General features: G+C 48.1%; 1 protein-coding gene across 8 annotated transcripts in view; it reads left to right on the top strand.

The window, feature by feature from the left end:
* LOC139409505 (phosphodiesterase 4D interacting protein) overlaps positions 1-17652 on the top strand; it is a 140110-nt gene that overhangs the window by 68538 nt on the left and 53920 nt on the right. For 5 of the 8 annotated variants that reach the window (XM_071154764.1, XM_071154766.1, XM_071154760.1 and 2 more), the window contains 8 exons: positions 1910-2104; positions 3032-3335; positions 11371-11471; positions 11904-12082; positions 13456-13771; positions 13920-14109; positions 16491-16607; positions 16791-17280. In XM_071154764.1, coding sequence (XP_071010865.1) covers positions 1910-2104; positions 3032-3335; positions 11371-11471; positions 11904-12082; positions 13456-13771; positions 13920-14109; positions 16491-16607; positions 16791-17280 — 1892 coding nt within the window. The remainder of the gene's footprint in view (positions 1-1909; positions 2105-3031; positions 3336-11370; positions 11472-11903; positions 12083-13455; positions 13772-13919; positions 14110-16490; positions 16608-16790; positions 17281-17652) is intronic. The other 3 variants (XM_071154765.1, XM_071154767.1, XM_071154759.1) reach the window with 1 other exon arrangement.

Genomic DNA, 17652 nt, shown 5'->3' with positions numbered 1-17652 from the left:
ACACACTATACCCTGGACACAGTATACCCTGGACACATTATACCCTGGACACAGTATACCCTGGCCACAGTATACCCTGGACACAGTATACCCTGGACACATTATACCCTGGACACAGTATACCCTGGCCACACTATACCCTGGACACACTATACCCTGGCCACACTATACCCTGGACACAGTATACCCTGGACACATTATACCCTGGACACAGTATACCCTGGCCACAGTATACCCTGGACACAGTATACCCTGGCCACACTATACCCTGGGCACACTATACCCTGGGCACAGTATACCCTGGACACACTATACCCTGGACACACTATACCCTGGACACAGTATACCCTGGACACACTATACCCTGGACATACTATACCCTGGACACAGTATACCCTGAACACAGTATACCCTGGACACAGTATACCCTGGCCACAGTATACCCTGGGCACAGTATACCCTGGCCACACTATACCCTGGCCACACTATACCCTGGACACAGTATACCCTGGACACACAATACCCTGGCCACAGTATACCCTGGACACACTATACCCTGGCCACACTATACCCTGGCCACAGTATACCCTGGCCACAGTATACCCTGGCCACAGTGTTCCCTGGACACAGTGTAACCTGGCCACAGTGTACCCTGGACACAGTGTACCCTGGACACAGTGTTCCCTGGACACAGTGTAACCTGGCCACAGTGTACCCTGGACACACTATAACCTGGCCACAGTATACCCTGGCCACACTATACCCTGGCCACAGTATACCCTGGACACAATATACCCTGGCCACAGTATACCCTGGCCACAGTATACCCTGGCCACAGTGTAGCCTGGCCACAGTGTAGCCTGGCCACAGTATACCCTGGCCACAGTATACCCTGGCCACAGTATACCCTGGCCACAGTGTAGCCTGGCCACAGTATACCCTGGCCACAGTATACCCTGGCCACAGTGTAGCCTGGCCACAGTATACCCTGGCCACAGTATACCCTGGCCACAGTGTAGCCTGGCCACAGTATACCCTGGCCACAGTATACCCTGGCCACAGTATACCCTGGCCACAGTATACCCTGGCCACAGTGTACCCTGGCCACAGTATACCCTGGCCACAGTATACCCTGGCCACAGTATACCCTGGCCACAGTATACCCTGGCCACAGTGTAGCCTGGCCACAGTATACCCTGGCCACAGTATACCCTGGCCACAGTGTAGCCTGGCCACAGTATACCCTGGCCACAGTATACCCTGGCCACAGTATACCCTGGCCACAGTATACCCTGGCCACAGTATACCCTGGCCACAGTGTAGCCTGGCCACAGTATACCCTGGCCACAGTATACCCTGGCCACAGTATACCCTGGCCACAGTGTAGCCTGGCCACAGTATACCCTGGCCACAGTATACCCTGGCCACAGTATACCCTGGCCACAGTGTAGCCTGGCCACAGTATACCCTGGCCACAGTATACCCTGGCCACAGTATACCCTGGCCACAGTATACCCTGGCCACAGTATAGCCGGGCCACAGTATAGCCTGGCCACAGTGTAGCCTGGCCACAGTATACCCTGGCCACAGTATACCCTGGCCACAGTATACCCTGGCCACAGTATACCCTGGCCACAGTATTTGAAAGAGAAATAAGGATTGGTGCTTATTTGCCAAATGAATCTCTGTCTCTCTCTCTCTCTGTCTCTCTCTCTCTGTCTCTCTCTCTCTCTCTGTCTCTCTCTCTCTCTCTGTCTCTCTCTCTCTCTCTCTCTCTGTCTCTCTCTCTCTCTCTCTCTCTCTCTCTGTCTCTGTCTGTGTCTCTCTCTCTCTGTCTGTCTCTCTCTCTCTGTCTCTCTCTCTCTCTCTCTCTCTCTCTTCCTTCCTTCCTTCCTTCCTTCCTTCCCAGGACCTGACTGGAGCCTTGCTAGGTAAGGTGAAGGCAGGTCCCAGTGAGGTGGTGGAGGAAATGAAGGCTCGCCTCTCTCTGAAGGAGAAACTGTTCCAGGAACTGCTGTCCGACCGTGGCCGCCAGGCCCAGGAGCACCACACACTGGTTCAAGACCTGCTCGACACCATAAGCACCAGGGACCAATACATCCAGGTAATTCAACCCAACTGACCTGGTCTTCCAGTTCCCCAGTACAGAAGAAATAATAGAGAGGGAGGGGAAGAGAGAGAAGAGAGAGGGAGGGGAAGAGAGAGGGAGGGGAAGAGAGAGGGAGGGGAAGAGCGAGAGGGAGGAGAAGAGAGAGAAGAGAGAGGGAGTGGAAGAGGGAGGGAGGGGAAGAGAGAGAAGAGAGAGGGAGTGGGAGAGAAGAGAGAGGGAGTGGAAGAGAGAAGAGAGAGGGAGTGGAAGAGAGAAGAGAGAAGGAGGGGAAGAGAGAGAAGAGAGAAGGAGGGGAAGAGAGAGAAGAGAGAAGGAGGGGAAGAGAGAGAAGAGAGAAGGAGGGGGAGAGAGAGGGAGGGAAGAGAGAGAAGAGAGAGGGAGGGGAAGAGAGGGAGGGGAATAGAGAGAAGAGAGAGGGAGGAGAACAGAGAGGGAGTGGAAGAGAGAGAGGGAGGGAAGATAGAGGGAGGGGAAGAGAGAGAAGAGAGAGGGAGGGGAAGAGAGAGAAGAGAGAGGGAGGGGAAGAGAGAGAGAGGGAGGGGAAGAGAGAGAGGAAGGGGGAGGGGAAGAGAGAGAGGGAGGGGAAGAGAGAGGGAGTGGAAGAGAGAGAAGAGAGAGGGAGGGGAAGAGAGAGAGAGGGAGGAGAAGGGAGAGAAGAGAGGGAGGGGAAGGGAGAGAGGGAGGGAGGGGAAGAGAGAGAGAGGGAGGAGAAGAGAGAGGGAGGGGAAGAGAGAGGGAGGAGAAGAGAGAGAAGAGAGAGGGAGGGGAAGAGAGAGGGAGGAGAAGAGAGAGAAGAGAGAGGGAGGGGAAGAGAGAGGGAGACTTTTTTCCATGAAGATGTATTGTTTCAGATCTTTTAATCCCCCAAAATCTCTATCCTCCCCTTGCCCCTCCCCTTGCCCCTCCCCTTCTCTCATCCAGGACTCAGCAGGTCGTCTGGGTGAGGTGATGAGTGAGCAGACTGAACGTCTCCAGGAGCTCCGCAGACAGCTAACTTCTGGCTCCCAGGCCTACGGGTCTCAGCTAGGCCTCCAGGGTCCAGACCTCCAGGGTCCAGACCTCCAGGGTCCAGACCTCCAGGGGACCAGCCAGAACTTCCAGGCCCTGCAGGAGGAGCTACGTCTGGCCCTGAGGAGGGAGAGGGAGGCCCAGGCTGAGATCACAGCCCTCAGGACCATGGCAGGCCAGACAGACAGGCCAGTCAACAGGCAGGCAGAGTTTGGAGGTGGGCATCAGAGGAACACGGGGCTCTGTCTGTAGTGGCACCTTCTGGGCTACAAGGGGCAGCACTGTCTTCTCTTCTCAGAGTTTGGGGTGTGGTGTATGGGTCTACTAATGTGTCTGCTAACATGGGTGTCTTGGTTCTCGGGTGATGATGCTAACCATAGTTGAAACTTGGCAGTATCTGCAAGACAATGTTATTTATATATTAGCTTATTGATTTTTATATTTGCAATTATAAATGTTGCTGTTTTATGTTATGTATTAGTTTTTCTGTATAGTAGCTTTGTGTATCAAACGCTTCTCTGAACGTATAACTGGTAGACAGAGAAACAGAGAGGGAAGGTAGGAGTTATGTTTTCATGCATAACATGAGATTTTTTAACTTTGTATGATAGTGTTGATAACAGCATGTGTTTTAAAGTTATGTCATGACGTTTGCTGTTTATACCAATAATATGTGTGTGCCTTTGCATGTACCACGGTGGTTATGTTATATACCATGTAATGGTATTGAGTTTATGTACCAGTCTCAGCAACTCAGATTTTTATAGAATATCAAACAATGCCTGCTGTCTGAAATGTGTGCTTCAAGTTGAATATCATTTATGTTAGCTTTTGCCAGATTACAGTACATTTTAACAGCAATGAATAACTTTTAAACATTGTCTGAATGTCACACTATAATGAACACAGTATGTTCTGGATGACACACATAATCCTCTCCTGGTTTAATATTCATCCTTTCTCCCAGAGACATTACCCAACATGTTTGTCTCTAAAAGAGAAACCATCTGATAACTCGACAGAAGCTGCTTTCCTATAGTCTTTGAGTCACAAGCACAGTAAGATCATTGTCACTAGAGCACAGTAAGATCCTTGTCACTAGAGCACAGTAAGATCATTGTCACTAGAGCACAGTAAGATCATTGTCACTAGAGCACAGTAAGATCATTGTCACTAGAGCACAGTAAGATCATTGTCACTAGAGCACAGTAAGATCCTTGTCACTAGAGCACAGTAAGATCCTTGTCACTAGAGCACAGTAAGATCCTTGTCACTAGAGCACAGTAAGATCATTGTCACAAGAGCACAGTAAGATCATTGTCACTAGAGCACAGTAAGATCCTTGTCACTAGAGCACAGTAAGATCCTTGTCACTAGAGCACAGTAAGATCATTGTCACTAGAGCACAGTAAGATCATTGTCACTAGAGCACAGTAAGATTATTGTCACTAGAGCACAGTAAGATCCTTGTCACTAGAGCACAGTAAGATCCTTGTCACTAGAGCACAGTAAGATCATTGTCACAAGAGCACAGTAAGATCATTGTCACTAGAGCACAGTAAGATCCTTGTCACTAGAGCACAGTAAGATCCTTGTCACTAGAGCACAGTAAGATCATTGTCACTAGAGCACAGTAAGATCATTGTCACTAGAGCACAGTAAAATTATTGTCACTAGAGCACAGTAAGATCCTTGTCACTAGAGCACAGTAAGATCATTGTCACAAGAGCACAGTAAGATCCTTGTCACTAGAGCACAGTAAGATCCTTGTCAATTGAGCACAGTAAGATCCTTGTCACTAGAGCACAGTGAGATCCTTGTCACTAGAACACAGTAAGATCATTGTCACTAGAACACAGTAAGATCATTGTCACTAGAACACAGTAAGATCATTGTCACTAGAGCACAGTAAGATCATTGTCACTAGAGCACAGTAAACACCCTGACTACCATGACGTTGACAAGCTTAATAAACAAACGTGTGTTCTGTTGGATTTATGTGGTGGGCTTGGTTGGTTCTGCTATCCCTCCCTGACTGACTCCATAAACAATGTCTACATGGGTTGTACACTGGTCATAAACATACATACACATATATATATATATATATACATACATACATACATACACACACTACCAGTCAACAGTTTGGACACACCTACTCATTCAAGTTTTATTTTATTTTATTTTTTTACTATTTTCTACATTTCAGAATAGTAGTGAAGACATCAAAACTATGAAATAACACATGGAATCATGTAGTAACCAATAAAGTGTTAAACAAATCCAAATATATTTTATATTTGAGATTCTTCAAAGTAGCCACCCTTTGCCTTGATGACAGTTTTGCACACTCTTGGCATTCTCTCAACCAGCTTCATGAGGTATTCACCTGGAATACTACTGTGTTATTCCATAGTTTGATGTCTTCACTATTATTCTACAATTTAAAAAAAAAAGTCAAAATAAAGAAAAAACCCTGAATGAGTAGGTGTGTTCATACTTTTGACTGGTACTGTATACAGCTAATTTGTAGATATAGGTTATGGTACCCTAGATAACAGTAACACATACACAAAATCAACCCAAGTTCAACAGTAAAATGCTCCAATTGCATTACGTTGATTATTTGAAGGGCAATGGACATTACATAGAAACAAGGGTAGACTTTCCTAGCTGCATGTAGACACCTGCCAATTAGATCTCCCTTAATCACACCTCAAGGGAACTCTAATCCTCAGAGCCCTGTTAGACCCAATGAGCAGAGTGATGCCTCCTGCTGGCCGTACCTCTCCTTAACGCCCGTTCCACAGCATAGCATCTGTGAACATAATCTATTGAGTATTGTATCACTCAATAATGTATCACTCGGCTGTCTGACAGTACCAGATTACAGCCATCTAGTGCTTAGACATATGCTTTTGAATGGGCTTCAATTTGAATAGAGTACATTCCTGAAATCCAATCTTTGTTAAGTGTGTTACGGGATTCTTCCGTCGAAGGAGAGGCGGACCAAAACGCAGCGTGGTTATGGTCGAACATCTTTAATAAAGATGATAACGTGAACAATAAACATATACAAAACAAGAAACATGTAAACCCGAAACAGTCCCGTGTGGTACAAACACTGACACAATCACCCACGAAATACCCAAAGAATATGGCTGCCTAAATATGGTTCCCAATCAGAGACAACGATAAACACCTGCCTCTGATTGAGAACCACTCTAGGCAACCATAAACTTGCCTAGAATACTACACTGAACACAACCCCATCAATCTACAAAACCCCTAGACAAGACAACACATAATCACCCATGTCACACCCTGGCCTAACCACAAATATAAAGAAAACACAGAATACTAAGGCCAGGGCGTGACAGTACCCCCCCCCCCCCCCCCCCCAAAGGTGCGGACCCCCGGCCGCACACCTAAACCCATTGGGGAGGGTCTGGGTGGGATTCTGTCCACGGTGGCGGCTCTGGCGCGGGACGTGGACCCCACTCCAACATAGTCTTAGTCCGCTTTCTTAGCGTCCTTAGAGTGGCGACCTTCGCCACCGACCTTGGCCTAAGAACCCTAACAGAGGGCCCCACTGGACTGAGGATCAGCTCGGGACTGAGGATCAGCTCGGGACTGAGCGGTAGCTCGGGACTGAGGGGTAGCTCGGGACTGAGGGGTAGCTCGGGACTGAGGGGTAGCTCGGGACTGAGGGGTAGCTCGGGACTAAGAGATAGCTCAGGCAGGTTGACGGCTCTGGCGGATCCTGGCTGAATGGCGGCTCTGGCGGATCCTGGCTGAATGGCGGCTCTGGCGGATCCTGGCAGACTGGCGGCTCTGGCGGATCCTGGCAGACTGGCGGCTCTGGCGGATCCTGGCAGACTGGCGGCTCTGGCGGATCCTGGCAGACTGGCGGCTCTGGCGGATCCTGGCAGACTGGCGGCTCTGGCGGATCCTGGCAGACTGGCGGCTCTGGCGGATCCTGGCAGACTGGCGGCTCTGGCGGATCCTGGCAGACTGGCGGCTCTGGCGGATCCTGGCAGACTGGCGGCTCTGGCGGATCCTGGCAGACTGGCGGCTCTGGCGGATCCTGGCAGACTGGCGGCTCTGGCGGATCCTGGCAGACTGGCGGATCCTGGCAGACTGGCGGATCCTGGCAGACTGGCGGCTCTGGCGGATCCTGGCAGACTGGCGGCTCTGGCGGATCCTGGCAGACTGGCGGATCCTGGCAGACTGGCGGCTCTGGCGGATCCTGGCAGACTGGCGGCTCTGGCGGATCCTGGCAGACTGGCGGCTCTGGCGGATCCTGGCAGACTGGCGGATCCTGGCTGACAGGCGGGAGACTCTAGCAGCTCCGGACAGGCGGGAGACTCTAGCAGCTCCGGACAGGCGGGAGACTCTAGCAGCTCCGGACAGGCGGGAGACTTTAGCAGCTCCGGACAGGCGGGAGACTGTAGCAGCTCCGGACAGGCGGGAGACTCTAGCAGCTCCGGACAGGCGGGAGACTCTAGCAGCTCCGGACAGGCGGGAGACTCTAGCAGCTCCGGACAGGCGGGAGACTCTACTAGCGCTGGAGAGGAGGAAGGCTCTGGCAGTGCTGGACAGGCGAAGCGCACTGTAGGCCTGGTGCGTAGTGCTGGCACGGGTGGTACTGGGCCGAGGACACGCACAGGAAGCCTGGTGCAGGGAGCTGCCACCGGAGGGCTGGTGTGTGGAGGTGGCACTGGATGGACCGGACTGTGAAGGCGTACTGGAGATCTTGAGAGCAGGGCTGGCACCAACCGCCCTGGCTGGATCTTCACCCTAGCCCGGCAGATGTGGGGAGCTGGGATGTAGCGTACCGGGCTAAGCGCGCGTACTGGGGACACCGTGCGTTCCACCGCATAACACGGTGCCTGACCAGTACCACGCCCGCCACGGTTAGCACTGCTAGGAGCACTGTAGCGCTGAGCTGGCACAGGACGTGCAATGCTAGGGAGGTGCACAGGAGGCCTGGTGCGTAAGGCTGGCACAATCTTCACCAGACGACTAGCACGCACCTCAGGACGAGTATGGGGAGCTGACCCAGGTGCCATCAAATCCCCGACACGCTCCGTCAGGCGAATTCCGTGCCTCATGCACCAACACAGCAACTCCCTCATAACTCTCTCCTTCAATTTCCCCATTAACTCCTTCACAGTCTCTGCTTCGCTCACCTCCAACACCGGCTCTGGTTTCCTCCTTGGCTCCTTACGATAAACAGGGGGAGTTGGCTCAGGTCTGACTCCTGACTCTGCCACACTCTCCCTGTGCCTCCCCAATACATTTTTGGGGCTGACTCTCGGGCTTCCATTCGCGCCGCCGTGCTGCCTCCTCATACAAGCGCCTCTCCGCCTTCGCTGCCTCCAGCTCTTCTTTGGGGCGGCGATATTCTCCTGGCTGTGCCCAGTGTCCAATTCGTCCTCCCATGTCCATTCCTCTTTGCGCTGCTCCTGCTGCCCGTTACCACGCTGTTGGGTCCTGTTGTGGTGGGTGATTCTGTTACGGTTTTCTTCCTGGGAAGGAGAGGCGGACCAAAACGCAGCGTGGTTATGGTTGAACATCTTTAATAAAGATGATAACGTGAACAATAAACATATACAAAACAAGAAACGTGTAAACCCGAAACAGTCCCGTGTGGTACAAACACTGACACAGGAGACAATCACCCACGAAATACCCAAAGAATATGGCTGCCTAAATATGGTTCCCAATCAGAGACAACGATAAACACCTGCCTCTGATTGAGAACCACTCTAAGCAACCATAGACTTACCTAGAATACTACACTGAACACAACCCCAAATATCTACAAAACCCCTAGACAAGACAAACACATAATCACCCATGTCACACCCTGGCCTAACCACAAATATAAAGAAAACACAGAATACTAAGGCCAGGGCGTGACAAAGTGGACACTGAACAGATTCCACAGAGATCTAGACACAATTATGGACTTTACTATTTTGCTCCAATGATGCCTTATCCTTTCTAGGATGTGCATTTTGCACTGTTTTATGCATTTTAATACTCTGACCTGGTCAATTACACTTGTCCACAAGAGGTTGGTGGCACCTTAATTGGGGAGGACCACGCTTGTGATAATGGCTGGAGCGGAATCAGTAGGGAATGGTATCAAACACACGGTTTCCAGGTATTGATGCCAGTCTGTCTATTCGCCGTTCCGGACATTATTATATATTTTTTTTATAAAAACATTTTCCTTAAAGCTGCAATATGTAACTTATTGGATGACTCTAACAAATAGAAATGTGAGTTATAGATCTGCTTCTACATTCTCTATGCTTGTTTTGTCACATACACTGAAATTAGGTGAACTATTAGAATTTCAGAAACCAGGAAATGGGGAAGCGATTAATGCATAGTGCACCTTTTAAAGTATATATATATTTTTTAAGTGCTACTGTTACTGTCCTGACTACAACAACAACAATATTTAAATACATGTCATTTTGTCCTTGAAACATTTCATTGAAATACTGTAGAATTCCATTCATTCCAATGGCTGGTGGCTTCAAAGCCTCTCATTGGCCAATACATAGTATAAGCAATCTAGGGTTTATGTACATCATTGTAATTTAACTGTAAATAAAAGGATAACTGTAAAACTACTAATATATGTAAAACTACTCCAATATCTTAGCAAGATAGAAGTTAAATCCTCTCCTAGCCCTTTAGGGTAGCAGGTTAGCCTAGTGGTTAGAGCATTGAACCAAAAGGTTGCAAGTTCATATCCCCGAGCTGACGAGGTACAAATCTGTCATTCTGCCCTTGAACAGGCAGCTAACCCACTGTTCCTAGGCCGTCATTGAAAATAAGAATTTGTTCTTAACTGACTCGCCTAGTTAAATAAAGGTAAAATAAAAGTCTGTGACACCTCAGCCTGTTACTCCACAGAGCTGTGTCTGTAAGGTTGTATTTACTGTAAGTGGTTATCTGCTCTTATAGTTTATCTTACTGTTTATCTGCCCATACAGTAGTATAACCCAGTCCAGAGAGATAGATTCCCTCAGAGGTCATTTCTGAGCTGCTATTTTTAGAGCTTCTCTCCCTGTCTTTATATATACACTAGATGACTGCAAGGGGGCGCTTTTTTGAACCCGCCGCACCTCCATCTTGGAACTCCTCCACCGTTGTATAACATAAAGACAGGAAGAGACAGCTCAGAAATCACCTCTGAGGGAAGAAGGAGAGGTTTTAAGAGTGACCACCACCATTTCTGATCTTTGATGCGTTTACTGATCTTCGATGCGTTTACTGATCTTTGATGCGTTTACTGATCTTTGATGCGTTTACTGATCTTTGATGCGTTTACTGATCTTTGATGCGTTTACTGATCTTCGATGCGTTTACTGATCTTTGATGCGTTTACTGATCTTCGATGCGTTTACTGATCTTCGATGCGTTTACTGATCTTTGATGCGTTTACTGATCTTCGATGCGTTTACTGATCTTTGATGCGTTTACTGATCTTTGATGCGTTTACTGATCTTTGATGCGTTTACTGATCTTCGATGCGTTTACTGATCTTTGATGCGTTTACTGATCTTTGATGCGTTTACTGATCTTTGATGCGTTTACTGATCTTCGATGCGTTTACTGATCTTCGATGCGTTTACTGATCTTTGATGCGTTTACTGATCTTCGATGCGTTTACTGATCTTTGATGCGTTTACTGATCTTTGATGCGTTTACTGATCTTTGATGCGTTTACTGATCTTTGATGCGTTTACTGATCTTTGATGCGTTTACTGATCTTTGATGCGTTTACTGATCTTCGATGCGTTTACTGATTTTCGATGCGTTTACTGATCTTTGATGCGTTTACTGATCTTTGATGCGTTTACTGATCTTTGATGCGTTTACTGATCTTCGATGCGTTTACTGATCTTCGATGCGTTTACTGATCTTCGATGCGTTTACTGATCTTCGATGCGTTTACTTTTTGCTGGAAACACTATTTGGTGGAAAGACTTTGACATGCAGAAAGGCCAGGATTGGGGGAGATTGTGTTTGATGTGTGAAAACATACAGTGTAGAAAGGTTGGTGAATTGTACTCTGGCAAAAGCAAGAAGTGTCAAGGATCTGTATGTTTTTATCAATCTGTTGCCAAATGCAAAAGAGTTGCGCTCTTTGTCGGTGTGACATTTTCTTTTCATAATGTGTGTGTATGTTTATTGTTAAGCTAAAAACCGTGTTCTGTTTACAGAATTCAGCTCAGAGGAAGAGGATGATGTCAACAGTGACTATGCAGACAGCATGGAGGAAGAGGAGTCCAAACTGACAGCCCAAACCCTAGCCACAATGCAGGTAGGCCATACAATAAGACTTTTTTTTTATTGTCACATACCAGATGGGTGCAGTGAAATATGTTGTTTTATAGGGTCGTCATAGTACGACACCCCTGGAGCAAATTAGAGTTGTGCCTTGCCTTGCTCAAGGACACATTGGCAGATTTTTCTAAACTTTTCTAATCCTTTCTAACTAACCAGTTTGGGTTTTCAAACCAGCAACCTTTCAGTCAATGGCTCAATGCTCTAACCACTAGGCTACCTGCCGCCATACTTTAGCTAACCTAGAATATTGAAATAGTGGTAGATTATTTTGTCCTAATCATATCACATTGAATGTTTACTAACCCCCACTCATATTTTAGTTATCAACATACTGTGGCGATCTGGCACGCTCATCTCTCTCTCTCTCTCTCTCTCTCTCTCTCTCTCTCCTGTCTCCTCAAATCAGAACGCAGAGCTTCATGGAGGACCTGGGAATGGGAAACTATCCCAGGATCCTGTGGGAGAGGGCCAGGGGCTGGTGGAGGTGAAGCAGCTGGTGCAACATAAGAGGGTGGTGGAGAGAGAACTGCAGGAGCTAAAGGTTCAGCTGGAAAAGGCTGGCTTCTCCTCCCTGTCCCAGATGAGGTACCTATAACACGCTGACTAGCTGGCTGAACACACCACATGCTATGAAACATGATATAGATACAGTATATGAATGAAAGTGAATTAAATTGTATGAATGAGATGAAATTAATTCACATGTAGCTTCATTCATATAAGGAAACATTGACTCAATCTAAAATCTCTCCCGCCTATTTTTGTGGTCGGTGCCGTTTAAGATGATGATTCTTTCTTATGAACATGGTCTTATTTATATTACAGCATATTGGATGACTGTCATTCATATTCCATTCACCCAGTTCAATGTAACATCGATAGGGTTAGGCTACTACATGATACTTGAATTGAATGAGGTTGCTACAACCTAGCCTATGAATGAATGTTTACAACGTAGGTGCACAGGTCAAGAGACACATTTTGAGTAATCAACATGACAGACAGTGACACGTTCACTCTCTGGCCTGCATCTAGCTGATCTAGGGTGTAATCATTAGTCCAACAGTGGCAAATTAGAGTTTCTATTGGACCCATTCAGGTAGGTTTATCCCCGTTTCGTTCCGTTTGCTCCTGTTTAAGAAGGTTTTGTATTTGAGTAAATGTACCCAGAGGAGGACAGAAGCTATCTGTCCCCCAGCTACACCACGATGCTACTCTACAGAGTGCTGCTGAGGCTATTGTAGACCTTCATTAGCAAAACAGTGTATTTAATATATTTTGTATATTTTTATCTAAAAAGGATAACTAATGTTTCAGTATTTAGATACATTTTTTGCTGTTGCATTTTTACCCCCTTTTTCGATCTTGTCTCATCGCTGCAACTCCCAACGGACTCGGGAGGTGAAGGTCAAGTCATGCGTCCTCCGAAACATGACCCGCCAAACTGCGCTTGGGCTCCCGAGTGGTGCAGTGGTCACTGCATCTCAGTGCAAGAGGTGTCACTATAGTACCTGGTTCGAATCCAGGCTGTATCACATCCGGCTGTGATAGGGAGTCCCATAGGGCAGCGCACAATTGCCCCAGCGTCGTCCAGATTTGGCCAGAGTAGGCCGTCATTGTAATTAAGAATTTGTTCTTAACTGACTTGCCTAGGTAAATAAAGGTTCAATTTAAAAAACACCCGCCTGCTTAACCCGAAAGCCAGCCACACCAATGTGTCGGAGGAAACACTGTTCAACTGATGACAAGGTCAGCCTGCAGGCGTCCGGCCCGCCACAAGGAGTCACTAGAGCGCGATGAGCCAAGTAAATTGTCCTCCCCTTCCTTGTCTGAGAAGCCTCCGTTGGTATATAGAGGTCCAGCGTATAGGTGTACACACGCCTGTGGTTTTCACCCTGGCCGGAACAGTGGACATGAGAGCTTTCATCTGAGGTTTGTCTGTGTTCTCCCTCTCACAGGAAAGCCCTCTTCAACCTACGCATGGAAAATAAGGAACTGAAGTCTCACCAGACAGAGAGACAGCCAGAGACAGACCTTAGGCATGAACAGATTCTTCAGGAGGAAGAGGAGGAGGATGAAGAAGAGGTGGATGAGGAGGAAGAGGAGGAGGAGCTGTGTGGGTCTGAGCTGTGGGAGGCCTGGGATGATGACTGTCCTTCCCAGGGGAAGTGCTGTGCCCCCAGGCCCACCCTGAGAGACCCTGGCCTGGGGAGGAGACACTGCACTAGGCCTGTATCTCTGGACCTGGGAGCCATGCTGTCCTGCTCCACACAGGTAGGGGGAGCCACCAAAACACTAAATAATACTCTGATAATGTGTGATACTGTATATTGATAGATCAACTGTTTTTTAGGCCTAAAATTAATATCTGCATCTCCATGTATGTAAACAGCACTGACATTGCTCTGGTATTGTGTTGCAGGATGAGGATGATGAGGAGGAGGCAGGAAGAGAGGCTGGAGGCAGGCGGCACAGCGCCACAGAGACAGTGATGGTTGAGAAGGCTGTAAGTCTGCAGCTAGAGAGCAAGGAGCTGAAGGAGAGACTCATGGTGTCTGAGGCCACGGTGCAGGCCCAGGCTGAACAGCTCAAAGACTATAGAGACCTACTAAGTGAGTCAATCACACATACCCCCTGACCACACATACACCCTCATCACACATACCCCCTGGCCACACATACCCTCTGACCACACATACCCCCTGACCACACATACACCATCATCACATAATTTCTCCGTAATTAATATTACCTGATTGAGCTAATCATGTAAATGTATTTAACTAGAGAGTCGGGGCACCACAAAATAATATTTATAGAGCTGTTGTCTTCCGAATAAACTCTTAAAGACCTAGTAATATTTTACATCACTAGCAATCAGTATTAATCGTCACCTTAATTCAGTCTCATCTGAAAGTTGTAAATTCTTGGTTATCTTCATGAACCCTGGCTAACAAGTCAAATCAGCAATACAAAATTGGGTTTAATTATTTATTTACTAAATACCTAACTAATCACACAGAATTACATAAACAAAGAATGAATTATACCTTGATTACAAATTACGTCATAAAGGAAAACGTCCCTAGTGGGCGGAACAGATATGACAGCTGGTTACACAAAAGAAAAGGGGCTGGGTTTGAGTGAAAGATCGGGAAGACTGAGGAACACAGGGAGAAGCTGTGCTATTGTAAATACAGTATCTAATGCATTCTAAATTACCGCCCATTTGGAAAAGGAAAATGTAATAAATATTTACTCTGAGCTGCGCTTCGGTAGGTTGGTGGTAGATGGAAGGCCGTGTTGCCAAACCGAGTCCTTTGTCCTTTGAAGAATGTCTCTGGTGGTCAATTGGATACGTTGTAGTAACGTCGTTGTGTGATAGACGGGATACTCTGTCTGTTCCTTCCTAACCCTCGTTTGCAGCTGCTGTTGCTAACTCAACGGCTAGGAGGTATCACTTCTGTTGTGAATAAGAGTTCAAAGTTCATACCATTCGCTACCAAAGCTCACGCTGATGTTGGCTTCGTTCTGTAGTTATTATCTGAACCATTCTGACATTGGACCGTCGTCCTACATCCTCGGAACAGGAGGTTATATTGTCGTCAAGGGCTTATATAGTGGAGGGAGAAAAGGGGTGTGTTTCATAGTTTACAACCTATGTCTCTTCACGTGGGCGGGCCACTGAGTCGTGCCTAATTCACTCATGAAAACTGAATTCTCACATTTTAGAAGCTAAAATCACATTTCATCCCATCACAAATAATTTCACATTCAAACATTTAAATTGGACAACAATTCCATGTGAATCCGATAACTCTGATGTGTAGACTTTCCACTGTAGAGTTTATGTCATCTTATCATTGATGAGAATGTCTCAGATGACAACCGAACTGACATCATATTCATTAAGTACCACCGCATATGTTCAATTGGTTGGATTACCAGAATCCAATAGTTCATTTCCCCCCACCTTCTGATGTTCCCAGAATCTCTATGTTAACCAAGGGGTTTTCAAATGTTACCTCAGTAGGGTAGAGAGAGGAAAAAGTGGGCGAGGGGTATTTATGACTGTCATAAACCTAACCCCAGGTCAACGTCATGACATCACACATACACCCTGACCACACATACACCCTCTTCCCACATACACCCTCATTCCACATACACCCTCATCACACATACAGCCTGACCACACATACATCCTCATCACACATACAACCTCATCACACATACAGCCTGACCACACATACACCCTCATCACACATACAGCCTGACCACACATACACCCTCATCCCACATACACCCTCATCCCACATACATCGTCATCACACATATACCCTTACCACACATACACCCTCATCCCACATACACCCTCATCACACATACACCCTGACCACACATACACCCTCTTCCCACATACACCCTCATTCCACATACACCCTCATCACACATACAGCCTGACCACACATACATCCTCATCACACATACAACCTCATCACACATACAGCCTGACCACACATACACCCTCATCACACATACAGCCTGACCACACATACACCCTCATCCCACATACATCGTCATCACACATATACCCTTACCACACATACACCCTTATCCCACATACACCCTCATCCCACATACACACTCATCACACATACAGCCTGACCTCACATACACCCTCATCACACATACACCCTCATCACACATACAGCCTGACCACACATACACCCTCATCCCACATACACTCTCATCCCACATACATCCTCATCACACATACACCCTTACCACACATACACCCTGTCTGTCTATCACACATACAGTAATATTCTACATGCAATAACTATTCTAATGTATCTCTCTCTCTCTCGCTTTCGCTCTCTGTCTCTCTGTCTCTCTGTCTCGCTCTCTCGCTCTGTCTCTGTCTCTGTCTCTGTCTCTGTCCCTGTCTCTCTCGCTCTCTCTGTCTCTCTCTCTCTCTCTGTCCCTCCAGCAGAGACATCAGTGCAGCAGGACAGTAAGCAGGTCCAGGTGGATCTCCAGGATATGGGTTATGAGACGTGTGGCCGCAGTGAGAATGAGGCTAACAGGGAGGAGACCAGCAGCCCAGGTACTATTACTCTATGTCCTTAATACTACAAACACCTGCAGGTCATCTTTACACTGAAGTACTGTTGTACTCTGCCACACTTGAGGGTTTTTGTGAGATCAAAACAATCTGCAATGGTTTAGTAAAACCACAAGAGGGCAGCATATCAGTTGTCTCACCCACATTCCCCTCTATTCCTCTCAGAGTTTGACGATCTAGAGATGTGCACGTCTCTGGAGTGCGGCGGCTCTCAGTGGTGGTCAGGCACTGTGCATCCTGGGAAGGCCGGTCCTCCAACATCAACCTCAGAGGCTGACAACATGACATCTCTCCAGCGATTGGTTGAGGACCTTCGCTCGCAGCTCTCCCGCTCTCAGACAGTGATCCGGAGCCTCCAGGGCCGCCTGCGCTCTCTTTCCACCTCCAGCGAACTCTCCATTGGCCCCTCCATCCCCCGCAAGGTCAACTGGGGAGTCCAGTTCCAGGCCTCGCCCTCACAGAGCGGCCCAGAGGAGGACGAGGGCTGGGAGTCGTCTGGTGGTGGTCTGGGGCCCTCGCCGCGCCACCCCAAACCTGACAAGGACCTCCAGGAGCTGGTGTCCCGCGTGGGAGCCCTGGAGGACCAGCTGAGAAAGGGCAAAGGGACCCCAACGCCCATCGAGGAGGGCAAGGCTACCAGCTGGCCTGGGCCGGGGTAAGAAGTACCACCACCACCACCACACCTAGTCCACCACCACCACACCTAGTCCACCACCACCACACCTAGTCCACCACCACCACACCTAGTCCTCCACCACCACACCTAGTCCACCACCACCACACCTAGTCCACCACCACCACCACACCTAGTCCACCACCACCACCACACCTATTCCACCACCACCACACCTAGTCCACCACACCTAGTCCACCATCACCACCACACCTAGTCCACCACCACCACACCTAGTCCACCACCACCACCACCACACCTAGTCCACCACCACCACCACCACCACCACCACCACCACCACCACACCTAGTGCCACCACCACACCTAGTCTACCACCACCACCACCACCACACC

This window comes from Oncorhynchus clarkii, chromosome 5 (genome assembly GCF_045791955.1).
Source record: "Oncorhynchus clarkii lewisi isolate Uvic-CL-2024 chromosome 5, UVic_Ocla_1.0, whole genome shotgun sequence".
Lineage (NCBI taxonomy): Eukaryota > Metazoa > Chordata > Actinopteri > Salmoniformes > Salmonidae > Oncorhynchus > Oncorhynchus clarkii.
This window is presented reverse-complemented; position numbering and strand designations above follow the sequence as displayed.